Source organism: Thamnophis sirtalis, unplaced genomic scaffold (assembly GCF_051295495.1).
Source record: "Thamnophis sirtalis isolate CommonGarterSnake01/CBP01778 unplaced genomic scaffold, rThaSir2_p1.2 scaffold_9, whole genome shotgun sequence".
NCBI classification, from domain to species: Eukaryota; Metazoa; Chordata; class Lepidosauria; order Squamata; family Natricidae; genus Thamnophis; species Thamnophis sirtalis.
The window spans coordinates 13,522,603-13,536,173 of NW_028261389.1; the positions used below are offsets into that span (position 1 = coordinate 13,522,603).

The 13,571-nt window shown below is 43.7% G+C and overlaps 1 protein-coding gene across 2 annotated transcripts in view; it reads right to left on the reverse strand.

Moving 5' to 3' along the window:
- PTPRO (protein tyrosine phosphatase receptor type O) overlaps positions 1-13,119 on the reverse strand; it is a 174,688-nt gene extending 161,569 nt beyond the window's left edge. For both annotated transcript variants that reach the window (XM_087722843.1, XM_087722842.1), the window contains exon 1: positions 12,885-13,119. In XM_087722843.1, the coding sequence (XP_087578969.1) occupies positions 12,885-12,971 (87 nt within the window). In that variant the 5' untranslated portion in view covers positions 12,972-13,119. The remainder of the gene's footprint in view (positions 1-12,884) is intronic.
- Between the last annotated feature and the right edge of the window lie 452 nt (positions 13,120-13,571).

Consider the following 13,571-nt stretch of genomic DNA (forward strand, 5'->3'; position numbering starts at 1 on the left):
TCACCTAATAATTCACTTGTAAATCTATTGTAAAAGTCAAAATGAAAAATAAGTTGAGGCAGTTTTATTATGATTTAGTTAAGGTTCAAACCTTGGAAATGGATAACTTTCCTTTACCCTTTCCTTAAATAGTCACCAATAATTCACAGGCTGTCATAAGCAGCTTGGGTGGTTGTTGGAATTCAGTTACCATTTTCCCTGTGGATGGGCCTCCTAAATCAGATCTTTTTTTACCCTTCTTAATCTGAATTATGCAATATGATTTAAACACAGATGCAAAGTGGGCCCAGAGCATGAGCAAATATATTAATCTCTTTCCATTTCCTATTCTTTTCAAAATCCACAAGGATTAAGCAATGCATGTTCACGAATCTGGGGGAGGTAGGCCAGCCAGCAATTTACTGAATTATCCAAGCATTGAAGGATTATTTTTGTCTAATTAAGACAAAGCACAGTGTTTAAGTCAGAACATTAGCATTAAATGGGCCATTCTTTAATTCTAAATACTGTTGCTCCTGAAATTATGCATTTTAATCTTCTCCCTGCATGGCAACATTCCAGTGACACATATGATAAATCACTTCCTTTTGCATAAGAAGGCACAAAATTTTTTCATTAAAAGATGCCAAGTTATATGAATGAATGAAGTAGAGGAGATGTAGCTCTCCAAAAATGCAAAGAAACCTGTGTTGTGAGTGGGGGAATGTTGGTTGAAATTAATGTTTCTTCTGTGTTAAAGTTACTGCTGGACTGGGAGTTTAGCAGATATAGCCAATACTGGGGTCCTTGAAATACCACTGGACTTGAACCTGGCAATTATGGTTGTGTCATCATGGTCGTAAAATGAGTCACCACATCACCAGATCAATTTTACAACCTTTTTTTTTTTGCAGTGCCATGTGAAAGTTGCCATGTGAAAGTTGCTAAGTGAACATGGCAGTCATTAAGTGAATGCAGTGGTCATGAAGTGAACATGTTGTTTACTATGGCTCTGTTTTTCCAGAAACTGAAAGGAAACACTAATTCCTAGCAGAAACGTTGTATATTGTGGCTATGAGATGCTGCAAACATCCGTAAAGGTGGGCCAGATGCCCAATGCCCAAAATGTGGTCTTATAATCACAGGGGGCGGGGACATCAGAACTTCAAAAGTGAATCATAAACACAGTAGCTTTTGGGGGGACGAGGGGGTCTGTTGTAACTTCAAATAGTCAGTAAGCAACTGGTCGTTAAGTCAATGATCTGTATCTTCAGATCAGTGGTGGGATTCAAATAATTTAACATCTGGTTCTCTGCCCTAATCACCAGCTGGGTAGGCGTGGCTCAGTGGTCATGTGACCATATGGGCATGGCCAACTCAACATCACTCACGTCGATGGGCTCTTCATCTTAGCTGTTACAATGTAACAAGGGTTAACCGGAGAGGCAGTTTCTGTAAGCATGGCAATAAAGATTAGGCTAGAAACAACACCAGAATTTTTCCTTCCTGCCTTCCTTACAGGTTTAGCCCTGCAAAGTGGGGAAAAACAAAGTAAGATTTCTTCCAACAACCGGTTCTCCAAACTGCTTAGAAAGTTACCAACCGGTTCTCCTGAATAGGTGCAAAAGTTGAGGCCTGCGGATGGGTGGGTGGGTGGATGGCTAGGTGGATGGATGGATGAATGGGTGGTGGGTGGATGGATGGATGGATGGATGGATGGATGAATGGGTGGGTGGGTGGATGGATGGATGGATGAATGGGTGGGTGGGTGGATGGATGGATGGATGGATGAATGGGTGGGTGGGTGGATGCCATGGATGGATGGATGGCTAGGTGGATGGATGGATGGTTAGGTGGATGGATGGATGGCTAGGTAGAGGGATGGATGGCTAGGTGGATGGATGGATGAATGGGTGGGTGGATGCCATGGGTGGTTGGATGGCTAGGTGGATGGATGGCTAGGTGGATAGATGGATAAATGGATGGGTGGGTGGGTGGGTGGATGGATGGATGGCTAGGTGGATGGATGGATGGATGGATGAATGGATGGATGGATGGATGAATGGATGGATGGATGGATGGATGGATGGATGGATGGATGGATGGATGGATGGGTGGGTGGGTGGGTGGATGGATGGATGGCTAGGTGGATGGGTGGATGGATGGATGGACGAACAGACGGGTGAATGGACTGATACATTTGTAGATGTTTGATATCCCAAATGCTATTATACGTATCAATTATTTAAAAATAAAAAAAAACACTTCAGTTTCTAGCTGCAAAACATTTGCCTTGATTTAAAAGGCACAACTGTCAGAAAGTCATCTATGAAGCATCCTTGCAGAACCTAAGTTAGAGTTCCTCCAGTATCATCCATAACAGGTTGGATCCAAAACCTGAGCTCCGTCTTGCAGCTGATAAGACACAGGACGTACCAATTTCATTCCAGCAGAACTATTATTACTATATCCAGGGTAAGTTAGAAACGCTTAGAGAGATGATACTGACCGCTGCCAATCCAGGAGTGTTTTTGCTGTTGATTATAAGATTGATATCGGTTTCAGCCTTGATGTTAAATGGCATCACTGGAATGATAATGCTGGGAAAATCTATTTTATGGGCTGTCAACAAGTCCCGCTATAAAAGACATCTAATTTGTCTAGTTCCAGAAAGATTGGGAAAGGCAGGATTTGATTGATAGAAAGAATATAGGAAGACTTCTGACTCTCATGAAAAAGCTTAATCAAATATCTTGTAAAGGCGCTCTCAGTCTGCTGAAGAAATAAGTTGAAAGGAAAACAAAAGCTCTTTAGGGAAGTCTTGAGAAGGAATAAAAAAATAAAATGCCAAAAAAAAAAAATACTTAGAGAGAGGGGAGCAAGGGAATGGGAAAACATGAGATATATAGTCTTTACTATTTCTTTTCTTCCTTCCCTTTCTTTGCTTCTTTTGCTCTTTATTAGTTGTGATAATTTTTATGTTCTTTGTAACACACACACACACACACACACACACACCAGTTGTGGATTGCCAATTTTTTCACTACCCATTCGGGCGCGTTCCCACAACGCTTCTGCGCATGTACAGAAACGTCCGGGTGGGTGGACGGAGCTTCTCAATGCTACTACCGGTTCCGCTGAACAGGGTTGAACGGGGAGCAACCCACCACTGAAACAGACCCATGGCTCAGTGGCTAAGACACTGAGCTTGTTGATCAGAAAGGTCAGCAGTTCGGGAGTTCGAATCCCTAGTACAGGTCTCCTGTGTGAGCAGGGGTTTGGACTAAATGATCTTCAAGGCCCCTCCCAACTCTGTTATTGTTACTGTTTACACATAGATATAAAGACAAAGATAGAGATACAGATAGTATATAAAATCCTCATCATTTTAGCCACTGCCTATCCACTGCAGAATGAAAGCCTCTTCTAAATATTTCCAACCTATACAGTCCTGAGCTTCCTTTTGCCAATTCTTGCTACATGACTTATGGCCAGGTTTCATACTTATGACCATTGCAGTATCCCCATGGTCACATGATCAAAATTTGGGCACTTGGCAAACTGGGATATATTTGTGACAATTGCACTGTCCTAAATCATGTGGTCACCATTTCTAACCTTCCCAGTTGGTTTTCTACAGGCATAGTCAATGGGGAAAGGGTGATTCGCTTAATAACCGCAGGTTTCACTTAAGAACTGCAGTGATTTGCTTAACAACTATGGCAAAAAAAAGTCATACAATGGGGTAAACCTCCCTTAACAAATATCTTAGCAATGGAAATTTTGAGCTCAACTGTGGTTGTATGTTGAGGACTACCTGTATATTTCTGGCTTACTTTGTTTCGCATCCAACAGAAACCTAGAAAATATTGTATTGATTTTATTTTGATTAATGTCCTCTCTCTCTCTCTCTCTCTCTCTCTCTCCTCTCTCTCTCTCTCCTCTCTCTCTCTCTCTCTCCTCTCTCTCCAATTAGGTTGTCCTTGTGTCTTTCTGCACCCAGATGAAATGGAGCACCCAGAAACTTGCATGCTAAATATTTCTCTCAATTTTCAGTCTGCTTGGTAAGCACTTCTAACAAGTATCAGGACCTGGGACAAATTAAAAGAAAACACTATAAATCTCAGAAGCTTCATGCTGGCATGTGGCTTCTTCTTTTAATATGTTCTGACTCCACATTCCTGCTGAAAGAATGTGGCTGATTCATCTAGGAGAGCTTGGCACAAATCTTCTAATTCCCCTTGGACACCATGGGGAGGCGGGGGAGAGAGATTTTCTACTTTATTCATGGGGAGAAATGCACCTGTTATCATTTTGACACTGACTGCTTGGATATCGGACTCAGAGCTTTGTGCTAGCTTCAGCATGTATCCAGCCCTTCTGCCCATTGTTTTACACTTCAAGGCCCACACTGTGCTGTTCACAGCAAGGATACAACTTGACCCTTTGATCCTCAGCTTCACACAACAAGAGTCGTGGAAATTCAGAGAATTGTTCTCTGACTAATGAATAGAAAAGCAAAGCTGTGAGTGAACCAAAGACAGAAGGAGCTAGAGATTTTGTGGAGGGAGGGGAGACATACACACACACCAGTGGTGGGTTACGACCGGTACACCCCGGTACGGGCGTACCAGTGCCTGCTGGGAGCATTGGGTACCGTTCCGGTACGGTGCTCTGCCCTCTATCCTTACCTGTATTTGAGCTCTTTGGGGCTTCTGCACACGCACATGGAGCATACGGCACAAGCATATTGTCTGAATACATTCAATATCTTTCAGAGGTACTTTCTAGCCCATTCAATTCTAATCTGCCATGAATTGAGCTAAATGTTGAAATGAAGAAGACAACAAAACAACCTGCTCACGTTTTTTCCAGCCTTCCATTAGGTAGAACATACATTCCAAATAATCAAGATCTTTAGCAGAAGTGGCCTATACTATTGTGCTCCTATCTTTCCCTCTTGATCTAACTTATTTCTTTCCTTCAATCTCAAACCATCCCCTTCCAAATCTTAAGGTTATACTTGCTTATTTAATAAGTCTAGCCCAAAGTTTCCTGCTATGCTATCAACTTTCCCTCCCTCCAATACAAAATGCATAAAAACCCAAGGCTAGACAGATTATTTGTAGGAGCAGTGGCAGAAAATTCTACAAGTTCTTCCTTGGTGATAACAGCAATAGCAATAGTATTTAGACTTATATGCCACTTCACAGTGCTTTACAGCCCTCTCCAAGTGGTTTACAGAGTTAGCACACTGCCCCCCAACAAGCTGGGTCCTCATTTTACCCACCTCGAAAGGATGGAAGGATGAGTCAACCTTGAGCCAGGCAGGATCGAACTGCTGGCAATCAGCAGAATTTGCCTGGAAAAATAAATGCATTCTAACCACTGTGCCACCACAGCTCTTCTCATGTTCACTATAATGGTCACTTGCAGAATGTGATGTACAATATATAAATCTAATAAATTAAATAAGTGTGTTTTGGATTACTCGGTAGTAGCCTGTAGCCATTCCCAGAACAAATACAAAATAAGTCCTTCAAAATCTCAGGTGAACACCAAACCACAAGATATAACCTAGTGACTTCATTAAAGATTAGTTATTTATTGATCAAATTTAGAAATCACCCATCTCACTTTCAGAGTAAATTTTAATTTATTTTTCATTCAGTATTTAATCTAGGATAACCTTTTGGAGATGCTGGAGATTCTCAGGGGATCCAAAGATGTTAGGATTTATTTATTTATAATATTTATAGGCCAGCCATCTTATGTCAAGATGGCAGTAGCTCAAAGATGGCAGAATCCACCACGCACTTCCCAGCATTTCCAAGGAGTAAAGGTAGTCATATGAAAATCGCAAGCAAATATTTCTTCCATCCTTCCGAGGTGGGTAAAATGAGGACCCGGATTGTTGTTGGGGGCGATATGCTGACTCTGTAAACCACTTAGAGAGGGCTGAAAGCCCTATGAAGTGGTATATAAGTCTAACTGCTATTGCTATTGCTAACTACAGTATGTTGGGTACTTGAGAGACCGCCTGCTGCCAATTACCTCCCACAGACCCATTAGATCTCCTCCGGGTGCCAACTACTAGCCAATGCCACCTGGCTATTACCCGGGGGAGGGCCTTCTCTGTGGCAGCTCCGGCCCTCTGGAATAAACTCCCCGCAGGGATTCGGACCCTCACTTCTCTCCAGGCCTTCCGAAAAGCCGTCAAAACCTGGCTTTGCCGGCAGGCCTGGGGGGTGATGAGTTCCCTCCCCTCTCAACATGTATGGCTGTGCGACTGTTGTCTACTTTTATTATTTGTATTTTGTCTTTTATGTTCCCCTTTTTTTCCCCCTTGAATTGTTCGCCGCCCTGAGTCCTCCCGGAGAAGGGCGGCATACAAATAATACAATACAATACAATACAATACAATGTTGCAAAAAATATAGGAAAGGGTTCTTCCTTTCTTGCTTACACAAGATGCTAATGATATTGTCCTTTGAGCACAATCTTCACTAGAATCAATGGTGCAAAGCTTGGGTGGCTGTCAGCTTTGTATTTAACAATGTTTCACGGAGCATAAGAAATGCACCCAGGGAAAAAGACGGAGACGGAAAGAGGAGGAACAACAGGCATGCTGAGTAAAATGTCATGTGCAACGAAGCTCGCAGTGTTAAGAAGAACTCAAAGACCCAAATACATCAAGAATATACTCTGATTCTGTAATACAGATAGTGCTGTGGCCCGCCAGCGGCCAGCAGATCTGGAGTCAGATTCAGACAGTGAGGAGGTTGGGGAGGAAGATGGGCCAGTTCTGGAATCTGGGGAAGGCTCTGATGAGGGCTCTGTGTCAGAGGCAGAGAGGGAGCCAGGGCCATCTGATAGATATCAGCTGCCTTAGGAGTCGGACGTCAGTGTGGCAAAAGAACAGCTGGAGTCTGTTCCCAATGTGTGCATGTGCAGAGCTGCTAGAAGAAGGGAACAGTAACAAGGAACAAGGGCCGACTCAGGAGTAAAGGCACAGGGGGATGTTGAATGGCCCCTCCCATAGGGAATAAAGAGGAGTGAAAGGGGAGGGGAATTTGCAGGAGAGTTCAATTCATTAGGGTGAAGATGTGTTCCTTATTTCTTGCCAAGTAATTGCTGCTACAGCGTGGCATTTGGAAGATATCGGCCTGGCAGCTCTCCAAGTCTGTAGTTGTGAAATCTCTTGAAACGGTTGGCCGGGTTTTGCTGGAGAGGAATTCACTTTGAACTAAATAAAAGGTGCTTTATCAGGATGAAGAGTCGGCTTTGTGCTTCTGGGAAGCCTAGGTAAGAATAGGTACTCCTTCATTTCATTCATGTAATGATTGTTCAAGATCACAATGGCACTGAAAAAAACTGACTTATGATTAGTTCTCACACAGATTAATAAAAGGGTTTTTGTCGGGACAAGGAGTTTGCTTCAAGCTCTTGGGAAACCTAGGTCAGAACAATAGACTTTTATACCAGTGCTTTTATAGTGCTTTTTATATCCCTCTCTAAGAGGTTTACAGAGTCAATAGCAATAGCAGTTAGACTTATATACCGCTTCATAGGGCTTTCAGCCCTCTCTAAGTGGTTTACAGAGTCAGCATTTCGCCCCCACAATCTGGGTCCTCATTTTACCCACCTCGGAAGGATGGAAGGCTGAGTCAACCCTGAGCCGGTGAGATTTGAACCGCTGAACTGCTGAACTAGCAGTCAGCTGAAGTGGCCTGCAGTACTGCACTCTACCCATTGCGCCACCTCGGCTCTTGTACCCACCTCGGCTCTTGTACAGCCTATTGCCCCCAACAATCTGGATCCTCATTTTATTAACTTTGGAAGGATGGGAGGCTGAGTCAACCTTGAGCCAGTCAGGATCAAACTGCTGACAGTTGGCAGAACAAAGAATTGGGCAAAGCTAGGAAAAGGACTGAATGCTGTTAATGTAATTTTAATTGAAGTCAGTCAATTTAATCCATTCAATGATTACTCCCGGGGTAATTAATAATCTTTTCTACTATCATACTCAAAGATATAATTTTGTAACCATTGGGGGATGGACTCTTGAAGCTGCCCACAAGGCTTTAAAGAGATGAATGTGGTTTGAGGGAGAATTAAACTACGGAAATAGAGCGTGAGTCTCTATTGCATAAATTAGTCACAATGAGCCAAACATGCTTTTAGTATATTCTCTTTTATAAGCAGAGAAAAGGAATGTCAAAGCCATTGAGTAAAAGTGTAATTTGATCCAGAGGAAGCATGGCTGCATAGCTGCCTATGTATCCTTGACATCTGTGCATACAGTTTGGTTGAAAAACTGCACACAACCCACTGTTTATTTACAGGGACCTGTGTAAATATGCGCTGCAAATACAGTCAAGGGACCTATAAATAAGTAGCTGGTGGTGTGCAAAATCCTTTTGCATATTCATAGAATTAAGCAGGCAGAATCAGAGGGAACTCTATTGTCAAAGATGGAGCCACCAAGACAGACAATTTCTCTAGGATTATGCACAGCCCTCTACAAGAACAGCGCTCCTGTTACCCATTAATATGCAAAGTTCAGAAGCTTGGATTTATTTTAGCTCTACCTTGCTCAAAAAAATTAGAATGCTGCAATCCCTAATGCACTCCACATATTGTCTGTATCTTTCATTATCTTTTTTTAAAAAAGAAAGATTGAATAAGAAACACACACACACACATATAATTTTGCTCCATCAGAGGAAGAGGTGATAAGGAGAATTCTAGACGGTGCAGAGATGGATCAAAGATAAAGGAGAAAAAGATTATCATAAGGTATGGAATGAATAGTATAAATGGTTAGCAGACAGGTGTAAAGCTTAAAGAAAGATTAAACAAAGAAGATACAGGGGTTAGAAATTAGTAATAAATATGTATTAATGGAGACACACAATGAATGACTAACTCAAGAAATGAATATATTTGTACGTATAAAAACACTGGAATTACATGTATAGATAATGGCATATTGGAGTAGGGGGTAGTGCAAATATAATGGATGTATACCGATATGGAAATGTTGTATAGAAGAAAGCTGTTAAAGTTTTTTCTTTTTTGTTTTAAAAAACTGTGTAATAAAAAAAATATTTTTTTTAAAAAAGAAACATACACACACACACACACACACCAAAAAAAATCAGTTCAGGAACTGGGCATACAAAGCAGTTGAATGGGAAATGGAAGGCAATTAATACTGGTATTGATGTCCCTAGAGAGACCATCCCATAAAATAAGTGGCATAGAGAAAGGGCACTTTAGAAAAATCAGAGACAATTATAAGACAGATGAGTCAGGAGCAAAGATTCCTTCTGCTGGGTGGCCATAGATTACCAGGGCTATAATGGTCATACTCCCAAACTGAACAGTTTCCTGGAATCTAATAAGAAGCTGCCATATCATGAAAAAAAATGCTGATATACAAAGAAATCGTATGAGTTTCAAGGAGATTCAAAGCAGCCTGAGATAAATCGTTTAGTCTGCCTAAGAAAACTCCCTCCAACCTTAGCCTCCAAGACTTTTCATACAGAGGCTCCATCGAACCATACAAATCCTAATATTTTCTAATAGAATTTCACTTCCGTAGTTGACAATTCTTTCTCTTCCTTGATATTTAAAAAAACCCCACAACCTCTGGTTGCTTATTTCTCAAGAAGCAAAGGAGACTTTAATCAAGTAAACAAATATACCTAAGTAGCCACAACCCAGATTCCAAATGTCAAAGTGATTTACATTTCTAGAAACACCAGTTTTTACACTTGAATTCACTGAAGGCATTAGCTGATTATACTTCAAAAAGGCGATCCTTGTCCAATCTACACCCCCTCCATAGGCACTCTTTGTTACCTCATTCATCTGGAATAATCAAAGGACTCCTGGGTCAGAGGACCTGATTTGCATTCAGAAAGCATCAGGTTCAATCCTTACCATCTCTTGGTAAGGCTAGGAATTATCCCATCCCAACTCAGAAAAGCTGTAACTAAACTGTTCTCTCTTGGATGGACTTTATAGGTTTACTTTCACAAAGTAATCCTGAGCAGAGTGTGTGGAAGTAGTTTCTACCGAGTCTAACTGAATGAAAAAGAGCCAAGGTGGCGCAGTGGTTAAATGCAGCACTGCAGGCTACTGCTAGATCAGCAGGTCAGCGGTTCAAATCTCACCGGCTCAGGGTTGACTCAGCCTTCCATCCTTCCGAGGTGGGTAAAATGAGGACCCAGATTGTTGGGGGCAATATGCTGACTCTCTGTAAACCGCTTAGAGAGGCCTGAAAGGCCTATGAAGCGGTATATAAGTCTACTGCTATTGCTATGTATTTGCAGAGAACAAATTCATACCTGAATGTATGAACCAGAGTTTCCCAAACTCTTTTTCCTTCCTTACCCAAAACCGCTTATCAGAAAGTCCTTTTTTACCTGATGTAGGTAAAATTAAATGTCCCGGTTATGGGCAATGGGCTCCTGTAACATTACCCAAAGGAAAAAAAAACACTTCTACAAAAATCTGATTAATTTACCCAGGTTTGGCAAACACTAGTGCAAAAGCTTTAGAATTGATAAATTGCGCTGAGTGTCTCTCTACCAGCAGGAGGAACTAAAATCAGGGAGCTATCCCTTCAGCACTACGACTTGCCATATTGTTGCTGTACAATAACAGTAAACGGCATCAGAGCAACCAAAGAAATCCCTCAACTCCTGAAACGATTTGACTTTCATCACAAAGAAATTGCCTTTCAGTAATTGTGCTTAATGAAATGTATTGACAGCTCCCTTGGCATGTTTGCCGATCCTGGAGAGATTAAGAAACAACTCTGGAACTTACAAATGTACAATTGAGCACAAAGAGAGAAAGCAGAGTGTGTGTGTTTTGGTTTGCATGGCATAGATGAACATTTGCGCCAATCCCTTTACCTACAGCATCACCTAATACAAGGATGAGTCTTAAAATAACCCCAAATATTTTGCTTTGCTATGTTGATCATCTGATTTCCTGTCCTACTTTCCGGAATATGGGCAGATGTTAGATGGCAAAGCAGAAATTGCTGATTTGGCCGTATTTCTTTCCATTAGATGTCAAGTAGCCTCCAAGAATTTTCTGCTCAAGAATACTGAGAATGGGTTTAGCAGGGGGAAACTGTACTTAAATACTGTTTTTAACAGGGAGGGGAAAAGCCATTGGCCAAATTCCTATAACACATTAGGTTGGAGATGATGGGAGGGGTACTCCAACACATCTGGAAGGTATCCTTGTAGGAGGTGGCCAAATTGTCCAACTGGATGCCCCCTTCCTTTGTCTAGGTCTCCAACAAAAACTAACCAAAGTTAATCAAAGGCAGACCAAAAATGCTCCAATTGTTGTATTGTATTGTGATTCTTTTAATCATGTTTTTGCTTGATATATACTGGTAGAAGTTTTAATTCTAGAGTTTTTAGCCTTTTGCTGATGCCTGTGTTAGCTACCCACAGTTCAAAGGCAAAGTGCACATCCGTATAAGTAAATGAAATTCTTTGAAGGGAAGCTACTAGATATTCCACCATTGTAGACTGGACTGGGTAGAAGGGCATCAGCAAACTTCTTCCATAAAATTGTCCAGAAAAAAATTGCAAAGGTGGTATTCAGGGGTTGAGTTTGATTCCAGGAAGAGACTTCCCTCCCCCACTCACTTCTGCTTGCAGAACATGGTACATACGTACATACATACATACATACATACATACATACATACAATCATACATACATACATTTATATTGATGATGTCTCTCCCCCCCCCCTCTCTCTCTCTCTCTCTCTCTCTCTCTCTCTCTCTCTCTCTCTCTCTCTCTCTCTCTCTCTCTCTCTCTCTCTCTATATATATATATATATATATATATATATATATATATATATATATATATATATATATATATATATATATATATATATATATATATATATATATCCTCTATCTACTATCTATCTAGCTCTATATTTCTCCATATATCATATCATATCATATCCTTCCTTCCTTCTTCCCTCCCTCCCGTTCTTCTATCTATCTATCTATCTATCTATCTATCTATCTATCTATCTATCTATCTATCTATCTATCTATCTATCTATCTATCTTCCCTCCCTTTAAACATTAGATCTAAACCTAAAAAGAGCCTGAGCACAAAGAGGCCAAACTTTGATTCACCTCGCCAGAAAGCCAACCCTAGCCTTCCCTGAGCCCACTATACACGGATTTGCCACCCTTCCTCACTCACTACAGACCCAAAGGTCCGGAGAGAAAGAGGTCCGGAGAGAAGCCCAAGATATTCTCTCTATCTCTGTCTCTGTCTCTGTCTGTCTCTGTCTCTCTGTCTCTGTCTCTCTCTCTCTCTCTCTCTCACACACACACACACATAGTCTCTTTCCCTCTCTCTCTCTCTCTCTCTCTCTCTCTCCCTCTCCAATCTTCTCAGCTTCCCACCATCCACCCCAGCTCCTTCTCTCCGTCTGGATCAAGCAGCAGCAGCCTCGCCGCCTTGCTCATTTCTCGGGCGGTTCTCGACTTCCCCCACTCCTTCCCCCCTCGGCTCTCCACCGGCCTTCTGTTCAGACTCTGGTGCTGAGAAAGACCCCCCTCCCATTTCGCCCCGGGAAGCCGAACCCCAAATCCATTAGCCACGCTTCCACCCACCCAAAAAAGGGGGAGAGACACACCACCATAATCGTAACGGTCCCCTCAAGAAGGGGTGGTGGTGGCTTTGGGTCGCCGTGGCCCCGAAGCCGGACCCTTCCGGAGAGAAGGACCGAGAAGACGGCGAGTGCGTCCCCCTCCCCCTGGCTTCTCTCCGCTCCTCTGGCCGAGCGTCGGCGGCGGGACCGCTCGGCCTCCATCCAGGACGAGGCGCCTCACTCTTACCTCCAGCAGTAAAACAAAGAGCCAGAGCCGGGAGAAGCCGCTCATCAGGGCGCCGCACCTTCCTCCCGGGCCGAGAGCGGCGGGCATTGAAGCAAGGAACGGGGCGCGAGGCCGTCACGCCGCCGCCGCCGCCGCCCGCCTCGCCAGCAAGCCCGGCTTTGCCAGCCCGCCGGGCGAGGCGCGGGGAGAAGCAAGTCCGCAGGGCGCGCAACAGCCACCGACGCCGGCGAGCCAGCGCCAAGTCCGGCAGGCAGGCAGGCGGCGCGCGTGTCAGCGAGTGCCTTGTGTGTATGTGCGCGTGCGCGCGCCTTTCCAGAGTGGCGGGGCGAGGGGGGGGGAGCGTTGAGAATGGCGAGCCCTCCCTGGTGCTGCGGGCTCTCAGAGCCGCTGTGCCGCCTCGCCCTCGCGCCGGAGACCCATAGCGCCGCCTTCCCTTTTCCTCTTCGGCTTCCTCTCTTCCGCTCCGCCCCGCTGGGCTCAGCTCCGCAAGGGTCTCTTCAACCCCCCCCCCCCGCTCCCCCGTCTGCCGTTCGCTCTCCGCTCCTAATTCGCCTCCCTCAGTTCGGGCGCGAGAGGCGAGATGCCGCCCGCCCCGCCCCGCTGGGTCGACTTCATGCCAAGCTCCGCCGGCCGGAATGGACGAGGCGCCACCTGTCACTTCGCTTGCTTCATCCCCCACCCCCGTCG